This window comes from Buteo buteo, chromosome 9, assembly GCF_964188355.1.
Source record: "Buteo buteo chromosome 9, bButBut1.hap1.1, whole genome shotgun sequence".
Taxonomy (NCBI): Eukaryota; Metazoa; Chordata; class Aves; order Accipitriformes; family Accipitridae; genus Buteo; species Buteo buteo.
In genome coordinates, this window is record NC_134179.1 from 30794712 (window position 1) to 30819551 (window position 24840).

General features: G+C 39.3%; 1 protein-coding gene across 4 annotated transcripts in view; it reads right to left on the minus strand.

Annotated features, from left to right (window-relative positions):
- The window catches only part of SCAF8 (SR-related CTD associated factor 8), a 102146-nt gene extending 77919 nt beyond the window's left edge, over positions 1-24227 (minus strand). For 2 of the 4 annotated variants that reach the window (XR_012651671.1, XM_075035951.1), the window contains exons 1-2: positions 23850-24227; positions 267-350 (exon numbers count right to left, since the gene is read on the minus strand). Coding sequence is in view for 3 of the 4 variants with exons in the window: in XM_075035951.1 (XP_074892052.1) it covers positions 267-350; positions 23850-23879 (114 nt within the window). In the remaining variant the exon portion in view is untranslated. Of the gene's footprint in view, positions 1-266; positions 351-23045; positions 23299-23849 lie in introns of those variants that run through there. The other 2 variants (XM_075035952.1, XM_075035953.1) reach the window with 2 other exon arrangements.
- Positions 24228-24840: the final 613 nt, after the last annotated feature.

The window sequence follows — 24840 nt, forward strand, 5'->3', positions numbered from 1 at the left end:
AGCCCTGTCTTTGAGATCTGATTGAGGAGTCAAGTTGGTATAATTCTTTCTCGCATATGATAACCAGGTAATGAAAGTCACACAATAAATTAAACCTTCTGTTGCGCTCCTGATAATCCCACCACTATCACATTTGATCATAACTTGGAAACTGTACAAAGAACGAGGGAGGTGGAAAGTCCTGCAGAAGGTTCTTTAAGCTATTCAGTTATTTTGACACAAATGAGAAATGGAAAAAAGTCAAACGAAGTTAGCCAATTTCTTACCTTTATAGCCTTGATTGCTGCCTTGGTGATCTGTGTCATTTTAGCTTTAGAAATGGGTGGCTTATAATCATTTAGCGAGTACAACTGCCAAAAAAAAAGTTATCAGAAATATATTCTGCAGTTTTAAGCCATATAAAAATACATTATTTTTCCATAAGAAAATGCCACTTTAAATTTTCATCGGATTTTAAGTATATATTACACCAGAAAAGGCAATCACATATAAGAAAAAATAAAAAGGCCCCCCAAAACATAAAGTAATATCCAAAATGCTTAAAAGATAACAGCTTTTTCTTTGCAATGGTCACTATATACCTAGTTTTACTAGCACAAAATACAGCAGACACCTACAGGTGAAGTTACACAGGAAATACATATGATATGCAAATACGGTAGCTCTCATTAAATTTTTCTTTCCAGGGCAAAAAATTTAATATACTTGACTACCTTTATGGAAGCATAACAGATGCTTAACCAAATACTTACTATATTCATCACCATATGCCTGCTGAATCAAATCTTTTTATTTTCCATTAAACAAAGAAATCCTACCCACTGAGAAAGGGCATGTAGCAATTCTGCCACTTAAAACAGCAGGTTTGGAAAAAATGTAGACTTCCTTCATTCACTGCATTAACTCAGAGCAATAATATATAAGAAGTATTACAAATGCTTAAGCAAAAATCCAGCTGGGTTCTCAAATTTAACACAGCTTTGTAACTTCATTAATATCTAACCGCCAAAACAGCCACAGTACACAAGTAGCAGAGTTCTGCAACAATTTTCGCCCAGGATGCAGTAATAACTCTATTCTTTTTACTTGCACGTACATCTCCTAGTAGCGCAATCCAGCATGACAGATATTCATCAGAAGTTTGCTACATAGTGAGAAGTGTACATTAACTACCTTCATAGCTATGACTGATAAGCAGTAATTGGAAACAACTCCTTCCTTCACAGAGTCAGGACACCATCATCCAAGGCTATTTACTTGCTGTGAAAACCTCTGATTATTCACAATATATGGCTTTGAACAAAATGCTGCTCTTTTCTGCTTCAACCCTCAGTGTTAACAGACAAGGACTGTCTAGTATTTGCTGCTTTCACACATAAAAAGACCAGATACAAAATGCCAAACCAGTTTTAAGGATATTCTTAACTTACATTGTATTTTTGTTTACAACATAAAAGTTTAGAAGCACATCAGCTCAAAAATAGAGCCCTGATAATGGGAATGACCATCAATAGACAATTTTTTTATTTCCTTCCTAAAGGCAGGAAGAATCAGAGTTTTTCCATAAAATGGTTATTGAAACAGAAACAAAGCCAAAACAGCCCTCCCCTCTCCTACTACACACCCAGAGCAATGCAGTATATTGAACTAGATTAATATCCATAAAGATATTAAAAGTATCTTTAACTTCCTAAGATTCATTCAACTTTCAGCAAACTACTAGCTCAGAAAACATAATTCAGAATTGTTTATATTTAACAAAGTAAAATGCAACAGTAAACTGGATCACACAGTGGAAAGGATTAGACAATCTTAAATATAGGTCATGCTCTCCAACCACGACAGTTGCTTATAATAATTTATCGCTCTGAAGCTAACATGGAGATATTCTTCAGTCGTATTTGAGTTTCCAAGAGACAAGGATTTCTTCTGCCTGCAAAAATGAGATCCCTTTTTCTATCCTTTCCTGTCAAAACCAGCTTTAACTAAAACTTTGCATAGCTGTCAAAAGACAAACTGAAAAAAAATTGGTTTGTCCAAGCATTAAGTATCAGTCTTCTAAGCTTGGAAGGATTTCCATTAAAACAGTGAAATTATAATGAGTTCACAGCTAGACATCCACTTCTAAAACAACTGTTACTACTTCTCACTAATGTTAATGCTAATTGCTGTTGCAAAATATTCTGAATTACTTACATGCTTCTTATACAAGAAAAAGCAATACATTTCTAGAATTCAAATACATAAATGCTCTTCACCACTACAGAGGAAAGGAAAAAAAGAGGCAGAAAATCCAGAGTATCCAGTCAGTTTCTTCTCCGTTTTATACTCATAGTTCAGTGCTCAACTTCCAGTTCTCACAGGTGATTTACCAGACTGCGGGTCACTCATCCTGGCTACTGGCTTGGCTGGATGATGTGCAACTACAGCTAAACTACTTCTGGGGCCACTACAGTGCCAGTAACATTTTGCTTACATTCAGGCAATGCCTTAACTGAGTCAGTTTGAGTATTCCTGGTCAGCACTCTCAAAGCTCAAAATACCAGTAAAAGCAATTCACAGATAAGTGCGCAAATGTGAAAGCGGATTCAAGAAGCTACCTTGCCAATCCGAAAACAGTCCCAGAAGAGATAGGAACAGTAGCTCCTTCACCTATGACATACACAGCTATAAGTAGGCAGAATTGCTGACTCATGTGGATAGGCTGGGACCGCACCTGACCAATCCATCAGCTTTGAAATGATCAGGAAAAAAAAAGGGGACAGGGCAGTTCAAAGCATCGAGAAAGCTACACCATGGTACTGTGAAACGCGTAAGAGTTGCACATAACTGATTCTGAAGCATCAGCTGCGAGCAGTCAGGTATCTTAGTACTACACATCTGGAATATGCCAAAAAACAACACGATAATATGGGTTGTTGCTAGCATCCCATTACTTTATTCCAGGCAGCAGAGAGCCAAATTTAGCATTAAGTTTAAGGACAGATAATTCAAGCTAGAAAAAGAAAAAATGAACTAAAAGAAACAGCAAAATTAAGAACATAGTTCTGTAGAGATAGCCTTTTTGGACAATGGATGCACCTGTTCCAGGTTTTAACAGCCATAAAAGGAAAATACAAATCCCAAATTTAGTACTTGAAAGAAGCCAAGAAAAAAAATCATTCTTCTGAATTATTTTTCCTTAATTGTCTTTCAGAAGCTTTTAATTTCCTATAAATACATTTTGTTTTGAAAAGTGCGTTCACTTGGAAAACTGGTGACTTAGGTCTGTCAGTGCATGGCAGAAGCCTAAAGCAGCAGCATTTGTACTAGGGACAAAGTGAGGGTCCAGTGTGAAATACCTACTTGCAATTTTGCAACATTTAATGCAATACTTGCTTTTTGCTTTTGAAAAAAAATATTAAGTTTTGCTTACAAAATTAAGAAATGTGACATTTCTTAAAATTTCTTAACTCAATCTTCTAGTATTAAACAGAATTTAACTACACAAAACATAGACATCCCCAGCACAGTTTAATACAAATGAAAGAGGGCTAATCCCCCTACACATACTTTTCTGAATACAGATATCCTAACATGCACAAACATACCTACTGACAGCACACATGTTCTTTGCCCTATCTTCAGCAAATTCATACATTATGTTTATTAATAGTCAACCAGGAATCCCTCTCCACTTAAGTCATAAAATGGTTTGAGTCAGAAGGGACCTTTAAAAATCACCTAGTTCCAACCCCCCTGCCATGGGCAGGGACATCTTTCACCAGATCAGATTGCTTAAAGCCCCATCCAACCTGACCGTGCACACTTCGAGGGATGGGGCATCTGCAGCTTCTCTGGGCAACCTGTTCCAGTGTCTCACCATCCTCATTGTAAAGAATTTCTTCCTTGTATCTAACCTAAACCCTCTCCCTTTTAATTTAAAACTGCTACCCCTTGTCCTATCACTACATGCCCTGGTAAATAGTCTCCCTCCATCTTTCTTATAAGCCCCCTTTAAGTACTGAAAGGCCCCAGTAAAGTCTCCCTTGAAGTCTACTCTTCTCCATGCTTAACAACCCCAACTCTCTCAGCCTTTCTTCATAGGAGACGTGCTCCAGCCCTCTGAGCATTTTTGTGGCACTCCTTTGGACCCGCTCCAACAGGTCAATATCTGTCTTCTGCTGGGGACCCCAGAACTGGATGCAGTACTCCAGGTGGGATCTCACAAGAACAGAATAGCGGGGAGGAATCACCTCCCTCAACCTGCTGGCCATGCTTCTTTTTATGCAGCCCAGGATACGAGTGGCTTTCTGGGCTGCAAGTGCACATTGCCAGCTCATGTCTGATTTTTCATCTACCAACATCCCCATGTCCTTCTCCTCAGGGCTTCTCTCAATCCATTCATCCCCCGGCCTGTACTGATGCTGGCGATTGCCCTGACCCAGGTGCAGAAGGACCTTGCACTCAGACTTGTCGAACTTCATGCAGTTCATGGGGACCCTCTCCTTAAGCCTGTCAAGGTCCCTCTGGATGGCATCCCTTCCCTCAAGCATATAAACTATACCACTCAGCCTGGTGTCATCTGCAAACTTGTTGAAGGCATACTCAATCCCACTGTCTATGTCATTAATAAAGATATTAAATAGTATTGGTCCCAATATGGACTCCTGAGGGACACCAGTTGTAAATGACCTCCATTTGGATATTAAGCCATTACCTGCAACTCTTAGGATGCTGCCATCCAGCCAACTCCTTATCCATTGAATAGTCCATCCATCAAACCCATTTGCTCTACTACTAGGCTGGCTAGAGAAGCAAGACTTGGTTGCCTCTCTACTAATGAAAACTTCGGTTTTTCATCTAGCATAGATGATTTTTAAGACAGTAGGCATTTAAAGAAATCAGATATTCTTCAAATCTAGTTAAAGCAAAATAACTGCAATTTATTCAGGATTATAAAATATGAAAATAAAGAGTTAAAAATACATATATTATTTTTGTTTTTAAAACTTGTGCTTATATTCTGGCTCATTTTTTCCTGTATGCCCTTTTGTACAAATGCTTAGCCAAAACAGTTTGCTATAATTATTTCCTGATCATGCTTTTGTAAGGCATTCATGCTCATTGGCAGAAGATAACTGCTTGCCCTCACATAAAAGAAGGCTTTAAACAAACTAGGAAAAAATGGCAACATGGCTAAATAGTAAAGTCAGTGAAACTATCTGAAGTGAAATGATATATTTCAGAAAATCAGAAGTGGTATCCAAAAGGGGAGGAAAAAAACCCAAAACCATGACCATAAGATCTAACAAGTAATGTACATGTAAAAATACTGCAATCAAGTTTGAGAAACAAACAGGAAAAGCATAAAAATAAGCCCTTTTCAGAGGAGGAAAGGAATAGCAGATCTATTAGAGTGATCCTCCAGGGCCAGAAGACAATCAGCACAAAGAAGGACTCATAGGAGATAAAGCTCTACAGAAAAAGAACCCTCTCCTCCTCTTTTTAGATCTACTCACTGGGGAAGAACTGTGGAGACTTCCCATACCAGAATCCTCCTCAAGTGTGCTTTTAAGAAGGTAAAGAACAAGCTCACAATGTGAAAAATAATGAAGTGCTGGAATGGAACCCAAGAATGAAAGACCTCTAGCTGTGATTCATGAATTCGCACTTGAAACAGTCTCAATCTTGTAGCTTTAAGAGACAGGAAAAGCAACGTGAATTTCTGACAAGGGTTCAAGGGGAGAATTACGAAACAACGGATCAGTTAGGTTCAATGTTTGTACCAGAAAAATCTGTATAAATTACACAAAAGAAAAGAATTAGTGGGTGCACAGATTAATTCCATGCAGCAATTGTAAAGAAAAGCCATATCTCAGTCTATTGTCCTCTGAAAGACTCAAAGAACATACTGAGAAATCACTGATATAGTCTACCTGGACTACCAAAAGACATTTAGCAAAGATCTCTCACAAACAGCTCCAAAGAAGCTAAGCTTTCCTAAACAGGCCCTTGCATTACAAATAACCTGACCAATACTCCTTAAAGACAGCCAGCAAACAATCTGAATAAACAGTCATTTTGCTTATAGTAGAGGGAAGTCCCAATAGAGTGCCACTTATGCTGGGGACTGTGCCTGTACCGTCACATATATTCTGGAAAGGACAAAGTGAGACTATCAAAAACTGCAGAGGAACATCAGTGACGCTAATGAGTAATAAAAAGGCAGACAAATTAAGCATGAGTACACATGAAGTAGTGGACGCTGCCTTTGAAGCTGACTATTGCCATTCAGGAACAGGATCTGCTGATACATGAGACATTTCTTTGAAAGCATCAACTCAACAGTAAACCAGAAAAATCTCAGTGGTAAATGCAGCAAACAGACTTTTAGAACCACAACATTATTTAGGCAACTGTACTAAGCTACATGACACTCTCAACCTCTCAATACTTCTGGAATTTCTGCCCTCCCCTCTAATCTCCAAGGCTGGCATGCAATCTTTAGGGATAATGAAAACTATGGAGAAGCTTTTAAGTGAAAAACAAAGGTGGCTAGGACTCTTCAGCCTGCAAACAGCATCACTAAGGGGATGGCAGATGTCAATACAATCTGAGTACTGGAGATCAGCTGGGAAGGATGGGACTGGAGGAATGCACCAAATGAGATAAGCAGGGAGCAAATGAGAGCCTGCTGGTGGATGTGGCCTCCGACTGCCCAACGTGGTTTTCCTCAGCCTGGGAGGGCAGCTCTGGTGTGCCTCAGAGGTACCTGGCTCACTCCTGAACTATTATCACCAACTTGCTAAGTCTGTGCCCAAATACCATAATGAAACACACCCACTCTTTTAAATAACTGTATCAAATACAGTTAGCTATCTGTAAGCTAGTATAAAATACAGCTCTCAGTTTAAAAGAACTTATTCAAATGAAGTTTGAGCCTTATCACAGCAGGCAGCTGCATTGTTCCCACAAGAGAAATACAGTTCATTTAAGAGGGTCAAAAGTGAAACACTGTAATCTTCAAGTGGCAGACAAAACCAGAAGTTTCAGAGGTTTTGAAGCATGCTAGTCACATTTACAATAAAAGCTGAAAGAAGAAAGCAAAGGAGCAGACACACAAACCATTACGCAAACTTCAAAAAATGTGTTATACAGCTGAGCTACCACATGATTCCGCGAATTATGAAGAAAATCTGCCTAATTCCATTCACTAGCCATTTACCTGCCTTTTTGGATAAACATCAACTCATACAAAACTCTTGCCCAAAACCTGATCAGTATTTCTTTCAGCATCTGATCGCTATTGATAGATACTTGACGACCAACGGAACTTGTTTTCTCCAGTTATTTTCTTAAGTTCACAGTTGGAAGGACTTGCATAGTGGAAATATTTACCTAATTTCTTCCATGAAAAACCAGTAAGTACAGAAACTTTCTGTTGAAATCTGAGGCACTGCTGTAGTGAACACCACAGTTTGGAGTGTCTTTTTAAAATGTACTCCAAGAGAATAAAAATTTCGCTCCACACACTCCACATCTATCACCAGTTGATAATATATATACATACATATCAAAATCCAATTCAAAAAATATGTCGCATGTTGTTGGATCAATTTATTTTTCCCATTCATTTAGTAATTGATTTTGCACCAGAAACTAAAAAGTATATGCTGATCTACAAAAAACCAATATTCATTTCCGAGCTATCCTAATATCTAAGGGGGAGAAGGAGTCTCCTGATATTCACCCGGAAAAGAGCACTGCTACAAAGAGCTGTGTATTCACCCAAGGGTCATTCTGACACAAAGGCTCTCCTGAGCAAAGTCACCACAACACAAACATAATTTTTGGGAGAAAGCTGCTTTAGTAAGACCAACCAACTTGAATGAATCTAAAGGTTAAACCCTGATAAAAAACTATAAAAATCCATTACAAAATCATGTGGTACATTTGTTTGGTACTGTCCATTCTTGAACTATGGCACATCACTCAGAAAACTAAACACAAGACATGCCCTCTCTGAAGGTAGACAGCATTATCACACACAAAATTAACTGAGCAACAGAAAGAAACTGCATGTCTGATGCTAAAGAAAACAAAATTAATGACTTCCAAAGAACACAAACATTAAGAAGGAACAAAGACTAAACTTCTACAGAATTACATGGGGGTGGGGGGGAAGTCTAACACAATCAGAGACAAGTCACAAGGAAGTCTGACTGTACTGGTAAGAGAAACGATTTCCAAACTGCTGGCTCAGTTTTTGAAAAAACAAGTGTTAAATAATAAAGTTAGAAAAAATGTTAAATGCAGGCTTCCCATATGACCTTTTGGGAATCATTTTATTTTTCTCTGTGAGAAAAGGCATAGCAAAACTAAAGCGAATACTTCCAAGTTACTGTAAAAAGTGCCAGTGATTTTTCAACTCAGCGCACTTAATAGGAGTATATATTTGATTGCAATGTCAACGAAAATTTAATGTTCTATCACAGTTTATTCTAGAAAGCTGTGGACAAGACGATGAACTGCCTATCTCAAGTATTCTAGATGATTAAACATTCTCAGCTCCAAACACATTGCAAACAACACTGGAAGCTACAAAATACAAATGAGCATTAATCTTCCCAACCCATTTATAGCTATAGAAAACACCAGATCAACTTGCAGTGAGAATTTGTGTGAGGGGAAGTTGTTTTACTGCTTTGCTGTATGATGATTCCATCCAGCCATGCCCTACGCACATCACCATTTTGATAATTAGGTGGGGGACAATCAATAAACCTTTGATAGGAGCATGCATGTTTGATTAAACACTGAATATAAATCACAGGAAATCCTTAAAGGGAAGGCTTGAATCTGAATGGCACTTCAGGGACAAAATGAGTCCAAAAAGATACACTTATCACCAAATCCTAACCTGTCTCAGTGAAAGCAATTCCCAAAGTAATGAACTTGCAAAGTAAGAATCAGATGCCAGTCAAATGGCCATGTAAGCAGGTAGCAGCTTATTAGACAGATAGCACTGAAAGTCTTCAAGATGATCAAAGTAATAGGTAGTTTTAAGGTCGGATTTTTATTCTGGTTCTATAAGACTATCTCTAAACCTATTTTATTACTGAGTTATAAAATAGCAAAATTTATTTTTACAAGTTCTTAGCCTGACACAACTGTGCAGAAATGTAACAGAGAGACACAGAGGGTCAAACCCACATCACGTGTTCAAAACTATCAGTAATTCCTCCCCGTCTCTGTAGTAGGAGTGTAACGGCTAACCAATTCACCTTGAAAACATGCCTCAAAAAAACTTCCCTATCCAACTGTGCTTCACTCCTCCAACTTGTTGGCCTTGTGTCACACCAAAACATTCAGTAGCATGACTTACTGCCATAGAAAGGTGAAAAACCCTAGTGTCATAGCTTATATTGTTAACCAAGTCTACTGCTTAACAGGAATGTCAACTGGAAAATTCTCAGTGGAGGACTTGAAACACAAGACTCAAGTGTGCTTGTGGGATCCTGACTCATGCCCATTCCATGGTGAGAGGAAGACCCTCTCACCATATAGATATCATATATGCCAGGTTCCTTTTCCAGTTCCTCCAGAGTCTCCCAAAATTGCATATACACTGCCTTTTTTATTCACCCTCCACATCCAAAGCCTCACCAGGTCTTGGGATGTTCTTGTCCAACTTCACCCAGCCCTAGTGAGCTTGGCCGTTTCAAGTGCCAGGAAGTTTGACAGCAGAGACCTGGCAACTGTTTCAAGCTCCCTGCCTAACCATGCCTCTGGGCTGAGCATCACCAAGGAGCACCCACTCCTACTTGGACCCCAGCAAGAAGTGATGGTTGCTATCAGGACTGCTTTTCTCTGTCCCTCTCTGGTTCCATCTTTTTAAATTCTTTTTATTCCTAATACCTTTCTACCTTCTTGTACTAATTTATTTTTACCTCCTCTTTTTTTCCTTCCCCCCCCCCCCCCCCCTCTCTCCTTACCTCTCCTCCTTTTCTTTGAGCTAGGACATGGTAGAAAATGTGTTATTTACTGATGCATACCACTAGGTCAGAGAAAACTAATAGAAACAGCATTCAATAGTAGTTGTTTATGGAAGGTAATATACAGTTGCCCTTTTAGTGATACTTTCTCTGCATATTATTTTAGCTACCAGCAACCCACAGCTCAGTGATTCCTGATCCAGCATCAACTGATCTCCCTCATAAAAATCTCTGAATTCCCTCCGCACAGGGAATTCATATGTATTTATTTTTTTAATACATTTAAATCTTTAGCATGCTCAACATGTTTTGGTAAAGGCACATAGTTTAATCAATACCTGTGCAAAGAAACTCCCTTTTCCTAATTTGAAGCTGTGCTTATCAGTGACACTGGGTTTACCTAGCTTCTACACTAGAAAAAACAGTGATTTACCTCTTCTGTACCACCAGTACAATAAACCCCTTTCTCATCATCTTCCAGTCATCTTTGTTCTAGCCCGAAAAGAGTATTAGTATTTAGTAATTTCTCATACAGACCTGTTCCATTCCTTTGACTGTCCTTTCTGCCCTTCTCTGTACATGCAGTTCTGCCAACATGGTCCCGTGAGGTGCAAGCTAGACTGCATGTGGTATAAGATAAAGCTGAAATGGCAGTATAACGAGACTCTATTTCTTTCCTAATTTCAAGGATTCTGATTGCTATTTTGACTACTGCTGAACTTTGAACACGCATTTTCATTTCAGTTGCAAGATCTTAATTACCAAATGATATAATTTCAGTGCCCATCACTGTGTACATAAAGCAAGGGTTACCTTTTTCATACTATCTCCCCAGCCTGCATTACCACATTTAACTTGCTGTACTGGCTGTTAGATGGCACCCTGCAATTTCATTAATATCCTTTTGCAATCTTTCACGGCTACCCCTTCAGTATCAATATCCTGAATAACTTAATACTGTCAACAAACTTTTTTGTCTCATTATTCTACCACTTTTCCACAGCATTTATGAAAACGTTGAAATGCACAGATTCCCAGCACAAACCCACATAAGATTCCATCATGAAAAAAGACAATTTATTTCTACACATGAACTTTTCCCCCATCCCCCCCTTTAGCAGTCATCTATCAATGTAAGGATGCACTCTTCATGGCAATTCAACTTCTTTTCAAACTTTTGGGGATGGATCCTCTCAACTACTTTTTGGAAATTCAAGTAACATCAGCCAGTTCTTCCCTGTCCACATGTTTGCTAATTCTCTCAAAAAACTTTCATACATACATGGCATATTATTTTCTTTCATAAAAGTCGCACCAATTCTTCCTCATTTTATGATATTCACCTGTGTCTTGTTTCAAACAATTTCAACTTCTACTTCTCATCACTTCTAATTGATACCTTTTCTGTCCTTACATTTTTTTAAAAAAGAAAAAAAAAAAAAGCCTTAAGACTCAGTTTTTAGTGTCACATCCTAAAACAAGCACTTCTTCCATACCACCCTCTTCATTGCAGTCAACCAATATTATCTGGAAATAGACCGAAATTGTCCTCATAGGGATTTTGTATGGATTTGTTGGACAATGGAAAAAGTGTAATTTCCTCATGCATCTCCTTCAGAAGTAACAGGTTCCAAATGCAACAAGTTAGATAGATTTACTACATAAATGTATATTTAAATATCATATCCAACAAACAACCAGGCTGGCAAATAAAGCTAATTATAGTCACAATTTTGTATTTTACTCTATCTGATATAATGTCACGATTTGTGCAGCAAAAAGCAATGGTGTTTAGAGCTAAGAAACTACATAAAAGGCATAGTCCAGTGTACATAAAAGTTAGGTTTAACAGCATTACTTATACTCCCTTCCCCCAACATCGTTTTAAATAAAGTCCTATTTCCAAACTTAGGGGGGAAAAAACATGGGCTTGCTCAAAGATTTAATGAGCTATACAAATTATACATTGGGAATAGGGGAAAGGCAAAAGGTCAGGCTGATGCTATAAAGCACTGAATTTCTGCTCTGTATTTTTTATTTAATTCTGTTAAGAAAAGCGATCTTCAGGAGAAAGATTACTGAAAGTCTGGGAATTCATCACCATATTTCAAATTTTGATTGTTCAGTAATGCAAACATTTTTATCATTATAACTGTAATTCAAAAAGTGCTTCAAAAGTTAATTCTATTGTAAATATCTGTAAAAAGTTAATTCTATTGTAAACAGCTGTAATTTACAAGGCAGTATACTATACAATGCTAAGCTATGGTCTAAAATGTCTCAGGTGAAGACCAGGCAGCATGCACATGAACTACATCCTCTGTGGATGGTCAGTCGCTTACAGAGCAAGTTACTGCATCTCCATGGAAGGCAATGGCATACTACAGTTCTACAAACTCCAGCACTTAATTCCAAGATCTTTCACCACTCTCATTCAACAGGCAAGAAAGGGAGCCAGACAGCTGTTTCCCTACCAAAATTTTGAATAAAAATTAGAACAAAGTACTACTTTTATTAAAATATAGCTTCATAAGTAATAGATCCTTTTTCATACCTCTGGCCACATCTTACAAAGGCAAGAGAAGAGTGGCTAGGAAATCATTTTTCATATAAGACTAATTTTGCCACTAGAAGGCTGGAAAGCTATGACACCTCTGTTCTCATTTGATCCAAAGGAACAGATATTCATATAGATGAATATCTGTTACACTGTTAGAGCAACTAAGGGAATAAACATTGTGATACTGATACTGTAGGACTAAGACCAATCTCTAAGTATGAGATTATGACCAGAAGTGCTGTCAGGGATATCAATTACATGTATCACTACTGAAATATTTTTACAGTCTTCCCTGGATGCTACCAGGACACAACACTAACCAGACGTGATATATAATAATAAATGTCTGTAATTTTGATGTGCAAAAGAAGAAATAAATACTTAGAAGTCAAGCCTAATACATATTACCTTAATAAATTAGGTTAATTTCTTTCACATTTCAATAGCATCAAAATAAATCAAATCCAATTGTATATACAGAAATAGTCACTAAATTGCCTACCAAATATTTATATCACCACACTGCAAAGAACAAGAGAAGAGTATTGTCAGTTATTGCTTTAAAAAAAGGACAGAATCAACAAACTTCTATTATGTTGCACTTTACACACTCTCCTGAAATTTAACCTCTGGAAAAGTTACTTAAATTACATAGGCCCATCCCTCAGTGAATAGGATTTTTCCTTGACTCCAACTAGGACCTACCAATAAGAACTGTTATTTAAATCCAATCAGCTCCTTGTTGCTCTCTGCACTGCACAGAAATGTTAAAATATATACCAAAGATGTGCACAAAGGATGACCAGAATGGCAGATGCTCCATTCTGCATAAGGTATTCAGTTTAGAGGGAAAACAACAAAAAGTTCTTTTCTTCCAGTAATCAACCGAGACAATACGAGTTGCCAAAATCCAACATTAAAAAAAGCACAGAACAAGAGAGGGTTGCAACTCAAGAGCAACTATCTTAATACAACTGTTTTCAAACACTTAAAAGTGCATGACATGGTTTAAATTAACAAACATAAAATAATAGTCAATATGCTTGATACCTCCGTGTGTCTTCCTTTTACTGTTGAACTTAACTGATACATGAAAATTTCAAAAGCAACTGAGAACACTTACATGAAAAGCTTACCTCCAACACATCAGCTGTATTATATACCACTCTTCACATATATTTATGTTTAAAAAGGACGTCCTAACTGAATGTATAAGCAATTAAGTGAAATAAGAGGCACAGTTAATACAGCAGTCTCTCCAGTCCATCACATTCCAGCACATGAAGAAGTCAGGTGTTACCATCACTGCCTTTGCTCAGTCCTTTTTCTACCTCCTTCATTTTGAGGAAGCAGAATTATGACTTTCAATTTACTGAACCTGAACAATTTGAGATGGAACAACGAAATTCCATTTTAGTTTTCATATATTTGAGCCAAAAGGCATATTACAGCCTATTTACAATTTCCTCTAAACCCTCTTCACTACTACTTTCAAAGAAAATTTTTAAGTTCCGTTGGTACAACTTGCTTTGTACAAACCGACTATAAACATAAAACTGGAATTTAAATAAACCACCTGGATTCAACTCTAGTCTCCTAAATTGCATGCAACTAGGAAACAGATGTTTAGTTCAGAATAGCCTCTAGAACATACTTCATTTGCTCCTAGCCCTTTACAAGCCATAAAATACAATTTCCCTTTTTCTCTTCATAGTAACTTAGGATGTTTACTGCATGGGAACAAAAAGCTTAGAAAAAACTAAACGGACCAAATAAAATAGCTACGCAAGACTGGGCGCTTTACCAATGCCCAAACTCCCAACAACAGAAAGGAAAGACTGATCAAAAAGTCCAGATGATCTTTGAAAGCATATCACATAAGAAAACAAGGAATATAACCGGGGTATTTCACCTTCTGCAATTTTTTCATCATTCCTGCCATATGGCTGATTTCCATCATTACCATTTTATCATGATTTTATAGCTAATTCTAGATGACCAACAGGAAAATCAGCCAGCTTCAGGCATAATGTCAGTCTCTGTAGATTTCCAGAGGTGAGCTTGTGGGCTGCCCGCACTGGAGAAGTGCCCTATGTTCTTGTTGCAGCGGGTTGGTTTGGTAAAGTGTGATGCAGTACGGAGTTAAATGCCTTAGAGTAAGTCTAAATACAATCACACGTCGACAATTGTAAGGTATGAAATATAGGGTCAGATCCTAAACAGTATGAAAATCAAAGACTCACACATTTTCTCTGCCAACTGTTTCTAGGGTTCACAACAAAAGCCATCCCATCATATTAATTTCAAAATGTTTTCTCCTTAGATATGGTTTAAAATCCCCAGCAGTCACAACGAAACTTCATGATTAAAAACTTTGAAAAAAATCACAGTTTATAGTGGGTTGCATTTCTCCAACCAATAAATTTCTTACATCAATGTTCCTCCCTTCCTGTTATGTGTTCCACTTCACTCCTCTGAAAAATTAAGAAGCAGTAGCTACTACTGCATATCTGGTAACCAAGCTATGAAGATCAACATGTTATCTGAAGCTGTAATTTAGAGCAGATTCAGAGAATAACCCATTCCTTTTCACATGAACCACCTTTGTTTTGTTAATATGTATAGAAGATTCGGGATTCTGAAAAACTTCAATCTGATCAGATCTTTCCATAGGCTTCCAACAATCTGGTTAACACATTCTAAGCCCTTTGGACTTAACCTCTGGAAAATCCAAAGATATTTATGATTATTTCTCTTTCTGAAACTGCAATCACATCAATATAAAAATATTAGAATTGTATTTTTATCTATCATACTAATTTCTAAATTATCCATCAAGAGAGCTCCATAAAGTCATGCCATGAGGCCAAGATTTTTAAACCAACACTTTCATAGTGGGCAACAATTTACAGTATTTTGTACTTCCTTAAAGAAAAGATGAGCTATAGAATAATAGGGATGGAAAACAAAGGATGCACATAATTAATTCTACTTCAGTTTTTCAAAGTAACTAATATACTAAAAACAGAAAACCAAAAAAACAAGGAAACCCTTACCACTCAACTCCAAATGAATATTTGGAAACATTGAACCCTATGACAGGCAACAGAAGCAAGAAGATGGATCTTCTGAAGTATCTTTCCCAAAAATACATGCTAATTCCATTATAAATTCCAATTCCAACATGTAAGACAGCTGTTCACTGCCTTGCATAGAACACCTTGTGAGTTGTCATCAGTGTTTATAAAAGAATATTTACTCCAATCTTTCACATTATAGACAGAACGTAACAACAAACAAGCTCAAGGCTACCAAAACAGGTCCCTTCAAACTCTCAGCTGTTGCTACCCTATACTGTTTTACTGCTCAGCCACCATCCACTCAAACCACCATTCCTCGCTACTACTGCCTCCTGGATCTCAGCTCTGCCCCTCCACTTTTACACATCTTCTTTTGTGCCCTCATTGTAAATGGGAACCAGAGTGCACACTGCCCACCCTCAAAAACCATCAACAGCAAACAAAATAACAAAGGTGTTAAGCCTTCCACACATCTATTTTATTATATTAAACATGTGCATTATATTTCTGAACATCAAAGCATCAGAAAAATGCCCACCAGCTACCTGCTTGTATAATCACAAAGCTAGGAGAAAAGATAGCAATCCAGTAATATTCATTTGGAACTTTAAAAAAAAAAAACAACCAAAAAACACCTCATACAATTAAGAACAGTACCCAGTAAAACCACGTAAGCTCTGTAGGCAAACTCTTGGGAGAAAAGTGGAAAGAAAACGATAAGTTGTGGTATATCCCTAGTTGCCATTTTTGTACAAATGGTAGCTCACTTGCCAAAAGCATATCAGCACAAACATGAGGCTATTACAAGAAATACACATCTATGGTGGGGATAAATCTGACAGAGGGTCATGGTGGCAATGCACTCATTTCATTTCCTCTTACTTGCTCCAAATTTTAACAATTCCTTTTTAAATTCTATTTTAAAAATGCCTCCTTTTGGTACGTACAACTGGCAAGGACAGCTAAAGACAAGAACTAGTATAGCTGAAGATACTCTTTTTCTCCTGAAGAACATGTAACCTACAGTGTAGAAGCAGCTGCTGAATAAGGTTAATAAAATTACCTAGCTGACTGCTGCTGCTGTCAGTGCTCCCAGAGAAATACTGAAGAAAGCTCCAAAGAAGTGAAGAAACAGAAAGAAAAGGAATGCACATGCAATTCATTAAAACTTTTAATACAGAAACAAGGACTAGTATTGCTTATTGAGTTCAAAGTCAAGCTCACTGAACTCTGGATACACATGTGAACAGACAATTATGTACCACTGTCCCAGGGCTCACAATGGAGTTACACTAGCGGCTGCTGAGGCCAGGAACACAGGCTCTAACCAAGCCTGAATCAGCCACTCAGGATAAATTTCTTGGTGCCTCTCTGGAGGTAGAATGATAAACCAATTTTACAGAAAGAAAAAAGTGGGCCTCTTCCTAAGTGAAAAAAATCCTCATGAAAGTAATCACGTGTCTAGACCATATTCTAAGACCTGCTTTGTCAAATACTTTTGTTCTGAATGTTTTTTTTTTCCTGTAAGAAAGCCATTTGGATTACTAGACTCCACTTCTAGAACTGCCACAGGAAAACAGACTGCTGATGGCAAACTCAAATAAGACTTGTTAAGATAATTTCAAGTACTTTAACAAAGATTGTAGCCCCAGGCATGGTCTTAGTGAGTAGGTGAAAATCAAAGGATCTGAAGTCATGAGAGTTCAGAAGTGCATTTGTTTTAAACTACAAAATGGTTCACTGCCCTCTAAATGAGTAGCAAGCAGGATCAATACTCATACTTCTAACTATCCAGTTACAACGCAAGAGTGTCAGCAGAATCCAGAGATCTACATTACCCTCACAGGCTCATAGGGACCTAATCCAGACCACAGTTTAAGAAGAAATTTAAAGTATATGTATTGAAGGCAGAAAAATAATCAATGTCTGTCCTACACTACTTCACAAAAGAAATGAGGTCATTGAGCAAGATATGCACAAAAAACCCCTAACATTTTGGGCCTTTAACACAGCCTTGCATGATCATGTCTATACAAGTGCAGAAGTCAAGACTCTGTGGCTTGCAAAAGTCTAAGGTCAGATCAGTCTTTGAAAATGTGACATTAAAACTGTAAATATTTATTCAGCACACATGAAAACATTTAATCAGGTGAACATCAATTTAATATTTACTGTATCTTGAAGAGAAAAGGGCTTTCTTTCCCTGTGCCCTTTTAACAAAAAGCAAATAGCTGAGAACCAGCAAAGTTCAACTCTTGCTGAGATGCAATAGAGTGAAATGTTTACATTTAACTGATACTGCTCTTAATGTTCCTGACAGCAAAAGGGAAATTAACAAATTCTTATATATTTTGCTGTATCTTAAGGGAATTCATGCAGTTTATAAAGATCCAGTGTTTCTTCCCTGAGGAACACAGATTATAAAGCAAAATAAAACTGAAGACCTTTTTCACATCCACACCAGAGGTTAAGAATGAAAAACAGAGACAACTTTTCAGATCTGTGTCCACATGCACATGCAAATATCACCAAGTTAACTTTTTCTTCTGAAAAATAAGAATAGAGGTAAACCAAAAGCTTTCAACCCAATTTGCTATGACAAAATTTACAAATATCAGACCGTTAATGCAATTATCAGATAAACAAAAAAGAAGAAAGCTTTAAACGTACAATAGTTGCAGAATCCTTCAAAACAGCACAGGATATGAAGTAAGGTTGTACTTTTTTTATGAGTGGTAAAATATTAGTGAGAGAGAAGAGGAAACAGACACAAGTTTTCTCATTTTCTCAGCAGCTAGGAAAAAAGCTCTGCAGATGTTTCAGGTGCTTCAGCCAATGTGAAACATGCAGCAGAATCTAAGAAAAATATCTTGCCAGGGAGTAGCTTACATGCCCTTTCACTGTTCCTCATACATAACTGCTAGTATCACTACTTGCACAAATCAAAGTCCTGGCTCCTCATTTCAAGAGCATCCTTTTTTTCACTCTCCCCAGCTATTCAGCATCAATCTCTATTTAGCATCTTCATGAGGCATACCATTTAGCTTTTTTTAGCATCAGCTGGCATTCTTTCATGAAAAAGCCGCCTCAGTGACTTAGAATATGCCATTTAAATAAAGTAGTCTAAAATAGAATATTTGATTTACACTTCTGTAGTTTTGTTCACCTATACTCCAGTGTTCAGTAATTAAAATGTGGGTTATTTCCAAGGGTCACATTTCTGAAATTGTAGTCAACTGAACTGTCCCCCACTGCCACTTAAAACATACCTTCTGAAGAAAGATCATGATAAAAGTGACCAGCTGACAATGAAGTGCAAATAAAGTATATAGACATCAGCATTGCCAGCAAATGATCAGTGACTGTTATGTCCCTACCACTGACAAATTTCAGAAGAACCAGTTAACCCCAAAGTAGCAATGATCACTTTACGTATCGCTTCTTATCTTACGTGGCTCTCAACCATTCTTCACACCAAAAGCTCACTGTGACTCCACTTCAAGAGCTACGCAAGGACAACCACTTTCATTGTAACAGCTGAACCCCAGCCTAGCAATGCTGTGGAAATTTTCATTGTGAATCTCGCACCCTAGAAGACATTTAGATTAACAAGAGAAAAGGCATAGGAACCCACATCCCTCTTAAAACAAACTGTAATCACTACCTCAACCTTACAGTGCTTTATGTCCATCCTCATCTTAAAACACTTTAAGACAAAGCATATTCTGTCTCCATGATGACAGTTTTCCATTCAATTCCCTTGTATATGAAAGCATCAGCACCCAATTGTACAGAGAAAAGGAATTGAACTTTTTATATGAAACAAGCTCAAATGAACACAGCATTTCTGAAAGGAATCAGAAGACACATGACTTTTTCAATTGTGGGCTTCAAGGGAGCAGCTTTGCCTTATTCTTTTTTCTTTTTTTTTTTTTAATATATGATTGGCTTTTCCACAATTGCCTCTCCAGTATCGTAATATATTGTGTTGCCTGACAAATACAAAACCTGTAATTTTTCCACCACATTTCAGCTCAAATTTGTAGCACTGGATGCTAACAACTACTGTTCACTGGATTCAACAATATAAACTCTACAATTAGGTATGTTTTTAGATTTTGTTTTTAAGCTATCAAACTACCCTAAGTAGGTTTTAGCACTGCTAACCTTCTAAATGGCTGCAGTGCAAAACTGCAGGTGCCAGTCTCAGCAACTTATAAAGCACAAGTGATTTTCAATGATTTGACTGAAGTGTGCATAGCTTATGCATGAGATATTTTTATTTTGTTTTTAAATAAATAGCACGCAAAAAAAAATGGTAAGGGCAGCATCATGGACAGCAAGACTTAACGAAGCTTGTAGATGAAGAGATTTGTGCCTATATGTGACTAAAGAGATTGAAAAACTTTGAATGAATAGCAATGCTATGTTTAATTGAACTACGTCAGTGAATTAGTATTGCAGTTTTTAATTAAATAAACATCTAAGCTGAATTTGCCCTTGAAAACTTAAATAAATGTCCTTTCAAGATTCCTGTTATTCAATACTTAAAACATACAGTTAACACGGCAAAACAAAGCATTACTTCAAATATCCAGTTTGTGTTGTATTTAAAACTGATTTGTGATCTCCATTTCCCCTAAAATAAATTCCAGTCCTATGGCTATTTACATGCCTGTAAAACTATTTACATTTATTCTACAGATTCATATTGAAATAAATTAAAAAAGAATTAAATGTGTTTCAGAATTAAGGCATCCATGGGTCTCCTTTCACGCTTGTCTGCACACATTCTTCACATTGTAAAGTGAAAAATAATTTGGAAATACAAAGCTCGCCACTGCAAAGGACAAATACTGCAAGAAAACTCTGGGGAGTACAGCACCCAAAACCAACTTCAGGTACAGTACCTAAAACCAACATGAGAATAGCTAGATTTGAAGTTGACAGCAAGACTTATAACACTGAACTGACTATATAACAAATACTGAGTTTTAATTATGTAAGTCTGTAATTAAACCATTACCATCTGAGTGCCAGAACTGTAACAGTACCCGCACTTGCCTCTAGTCCATTTCAATTCCTTGTTAACAAAATACATTTCATAGAACATATAAAGAATTTGAAACATTTCAGTCATTTTCTTTGGTCAAGACCTGTTCTTGACTTCGATGTGCTTTTCAGAAAAAACTCAGGGCCTCAACTGAGACCTGGAGGAAAATGATTCTGCAATGGTTAGCCTTCATGATGTCAACTGTAGCAAATGATAAACCATGTGGTATAAAACATTGCCAATTACCTTAACGGTATACTAAGCCAGTTGTACAACATTCTATTTATCAGTTGCCAAGCAGTTTTAATCAAATAGTAAAACATCAACAATTACATGAAAACAATACTGAGCATGTTTTATTTAGGAGTGCGACTATTTCTCATCTTTAAATTTATCTTTCCCAAGACTTTAAATGTTAGGGCTATTTTTCTATATATGATTAGGTACAGCACTGACAATGCCATGTATCATCACTAGACGTTGAACAGCTTTCCACAATAGCTGGCACTACTTCCAGTAGTCAGAGTTCAAATAAACTTGAGATATTTCTTTCTAATAAAATCAATGGCAAGCCTATGTTAATCACTTCAATTCTGACTGTCATATAGGATAACCGTAATACAAGATATTGCTCAGCTCACACACACATTTGGAGTAGGCTATACTACCTGGATGGACAGCTGCCTTTATTCTAGCTTCATTGCAGAATCCAAACACAACTCCTTCCTTCAAAAAGACCCAAACAAATAAAAAAAACCCCAGCCCCAGAAGTACCCAACCTGCAGACTTAAGTGTTTAAATGTATTTGGAATGTTCTTTCTAAAGAGTCATCTGGATTTCACCAATAAATTACATAAACTGTTGTAAAACTGAATGCAAACTGTATAAGAGAAAGTATGGTAAAAGTTTTTGTACAATTTAGTCTACTCCATCGCCTGCTAAATTTAATTTACATCTATTTTAAACCAAAAATCTCTAGAACAGAACTCTGATGTCATTTCTGGAGTATAACATGACCTTAAAACATACTATAAACAAAGAAAAGGATTTTTAGAAGTGAAGTACAAATATTCTGTAAGTTAATCAAAAGCATTTAGGTACAGCACAAACTACAATCTACGGACTCATATACTTCAGCTACTTTACATATTTATTAATCATTTCACAGTTCTAAAATGCAAAATGTTTGTAGGTCAGTTAGACCAAAGACAACAACAGAAATTTAAGTTAAAGTCAAGTTCTGCACTGGGTAGAGAGGTGTTAAGAGTGGCTAGCAGTGACACTCAGGATTCCCCAAACTGTAGCAAGTCTTGTACCATTTACTTCCAGGATCATGGGTTTAGTCACAGCATCTTTAAAACCTTCCTACCAGTGTAGCCCAGCATTCAAATACAGAGATACAGGTTAAAACTGAAAGAGAAGTCATAAAAACAAGTCTATTCATAGATGCTGTCTATTTATACCATAGGAGATAAGTTGGTTAAAATGTCATTGCCTGATCTTCTGCATTTTCTTTTCCGACAACCCAAAGTTTACTGGTTTTCAAGCATTTAAAAGATTTAAGGCATATTCTAAAGGTCTCCTCTTCAGTACAGTTCTCACCTTTCTTTCTAGTACTTATATCTGAGTGTTCAGCAAGTCAGACGGAAGTTGTTTTTCAATATGAAAGTGAAGACTTTTGCTCACACTAGTAGGTATACACAAGAAAAAGGTTCTAATCTACTTATGTTCTTCTGTTCTTGCAACTAGACTGGTCCTTTCCCCCACCTGACAATATAGCACAATAAGCCAATCAAATAATAAAATAGGAAAAAAAAGAATAGTTTCTGGCATTTATTTTTCTTCTAGTGGCCACAATGTGATTTATTCTACTTAAGAATTCAAATTGCATAAAGTGCAACACCTACAATTGCACATCAGTTACGGCTGTTCAACTGCTCCTGAGTTATTAGAAAGTCTGGCCCATTTTAAAAACCTATCTTATTGTGGCTTGTAGAAACAACATGGTTGGCACTACAAACCTAAACCAGCACTGTATTTCTTAAAATCATTAAAACCGTACTACATTTCCCACTGGGGGTACCAAGAGGGCAACCCAGAGCTCCGATCTGTGAGCAGTCTGTAGAAGTATACATTGTAACCAGAGCTGATACTTTCTACCGTTAATATAAGTAAAAATCTGGTTTTTAAGACCTATGACTTCCTATAAAGAAAATATGTATTTATTTCCCTTGCTCTTATATTAACTTAAAAATATAAACAATACAAACTCTCGCAATGAAGAGGAACAAAGCTGAGATACCACAAGAACTACCTCGCAATAAAATAAACATTAACTACCAGCACAAAAGAGCAGCCAGGTGTCGTATCAATACCTGAGCCTGTAGGCGCGTGTTTGTGGGTGCCGTAGCCCATTCAGCACAGCGCTCGGGTGCAGGACCTGAGCTCCGTGCAGGACGTAAGGAATGTCTGCTTCCATCCTGACCACAGCGAATATGCTATTCTCAAACACGGAGACGAACCTCCAGGCCTTTGTATTCCCATCCCCAGATATAAAACGTAGCTCCGCGAGGTGTTCAAGTGCGCGCTGGCCGGGTGCGGGCACACATTTAACAAGCGAGGAGGAGCAGGGTGGCAGAAGAGTCGAGGGACGCGGGGAGGAGCACAGACCCCGCGCCTGGCGATCCAGCAACACCCCCCCCTCTCACCCCCCCCCCCCCCCCCCCGTGCAGCCTCCTCCGGCCGCTGCGTGAAGTTGGCCGGGCATCCCCCGCCCCACGCCAGGCGCAGGAAAGAGGCCTCCTCCACCTCGGCCTCCTCCCGCTCCCTCCTCTCCCCTCAGCCCGCCGCCAGATCTATTCTTCTCCGTTCAGTCTCCCTCAGCCTCGCGGCGGAAGAAGGAGTGTTTGGGGGGGGGGGGGGGGTGTCCTCCCTTACCCTCTCCCCTCTCCCCTTTCCCAGGGACGGCGACCACGGCCCGCTCCCGCCCGACATGGCGGGGAGCCCCCGGGGCTGCCTGCGGGAGCGCTCCCCCACCCCCGGCCCCCCTCCGCCGCGACGAGGCCCCCCCCCGGTGCCCGCCCCCTCCCCGCGACGAGGCGCGCAGGGAAGGCGCCGGGCCCCGGGGACCCGCCCGCTCCCCGACCCCGAGGAGAAGGAGCGGGGAGGGGGTTACACACCTCGCTGTTGAAGGCTTTCACGGCCTCCATGTCGCGGCGGAGGCGGGAGCCGGGCGGCTTCTCTCCGCTGATGGCGGCCGGGCCGGGCCGCGGCCGGGAGGGGGGCTACTCTCGGTCTGTGTGTGCGTGTGCGCCTCGCTCAGGGGCCGCCGGGCCTCCTCGCCATGGCGGGTGGCGCAGGGGGCGGGCGCGGAGGGACGCGGGCCCCGGCTCGTTTCCGTCTCCTCCCGGCAGCGCTCGGCCTCCTCGCCCCGCTTCCCGCCCGGCGGCGCCGACGTCCCCTCCCCCGCTCGGCTCCGCTCGGCCGCGCCGGCAGGAGATGGAGGAACAACGCGCAGCAGCTGCGGCGCGGGCGCCAATATGGCGGACACACGGGGGCTCCTCGCAGCGCAGCTCCGAGAAGAGCCGAGAGCGGCGCGGGCGGCTACAGCGCCACCTGCCGGGCGGCGCCCGCCCGCCGGGCCGCGCCACAGAAGCGCTGACGGGATGGCGGACCGCCCCGCCCCCCCGCCCGCCTTTCTCCGCGCCGGCCCCGGCCCTGCCCCGGGAGCCGGCGTGAAGTGAAGGGTTACGAGGACAAGGTGTTTAACGCCGCGCTGTTTCGTCACCGGGGGCAAACCCAGGAGTTCTCGGGACACCCTTTCCCCTGTTTCCGGCTGAAGGCCGGATCGCCGGAGGGAGGCGACCGCTTGTCTCCTCACACCTTGCCCGCAGAGCCTCACCTCCCAGCCAGGCCCGCCGGGGAAACCGGGAGTGGCATGCAGGCTTGAAGAAAAACGACAAGAAAAAGGATCAGCAGGACATTCTGTGGCATCCTGGGCAAAAAAAAAAACAAAACACCATAGTTGAAAAAAAATCTCAAGCAATTAGCAAAGAATGTTATTTATCGAGAGGAAAGGAGAAAAACAACAACATCGTAATGCAAATGAGTCGCAAGTCCCAGGGCACCTGCTACATGAACATTACGACTTGACAATCTGACACCAAAAAA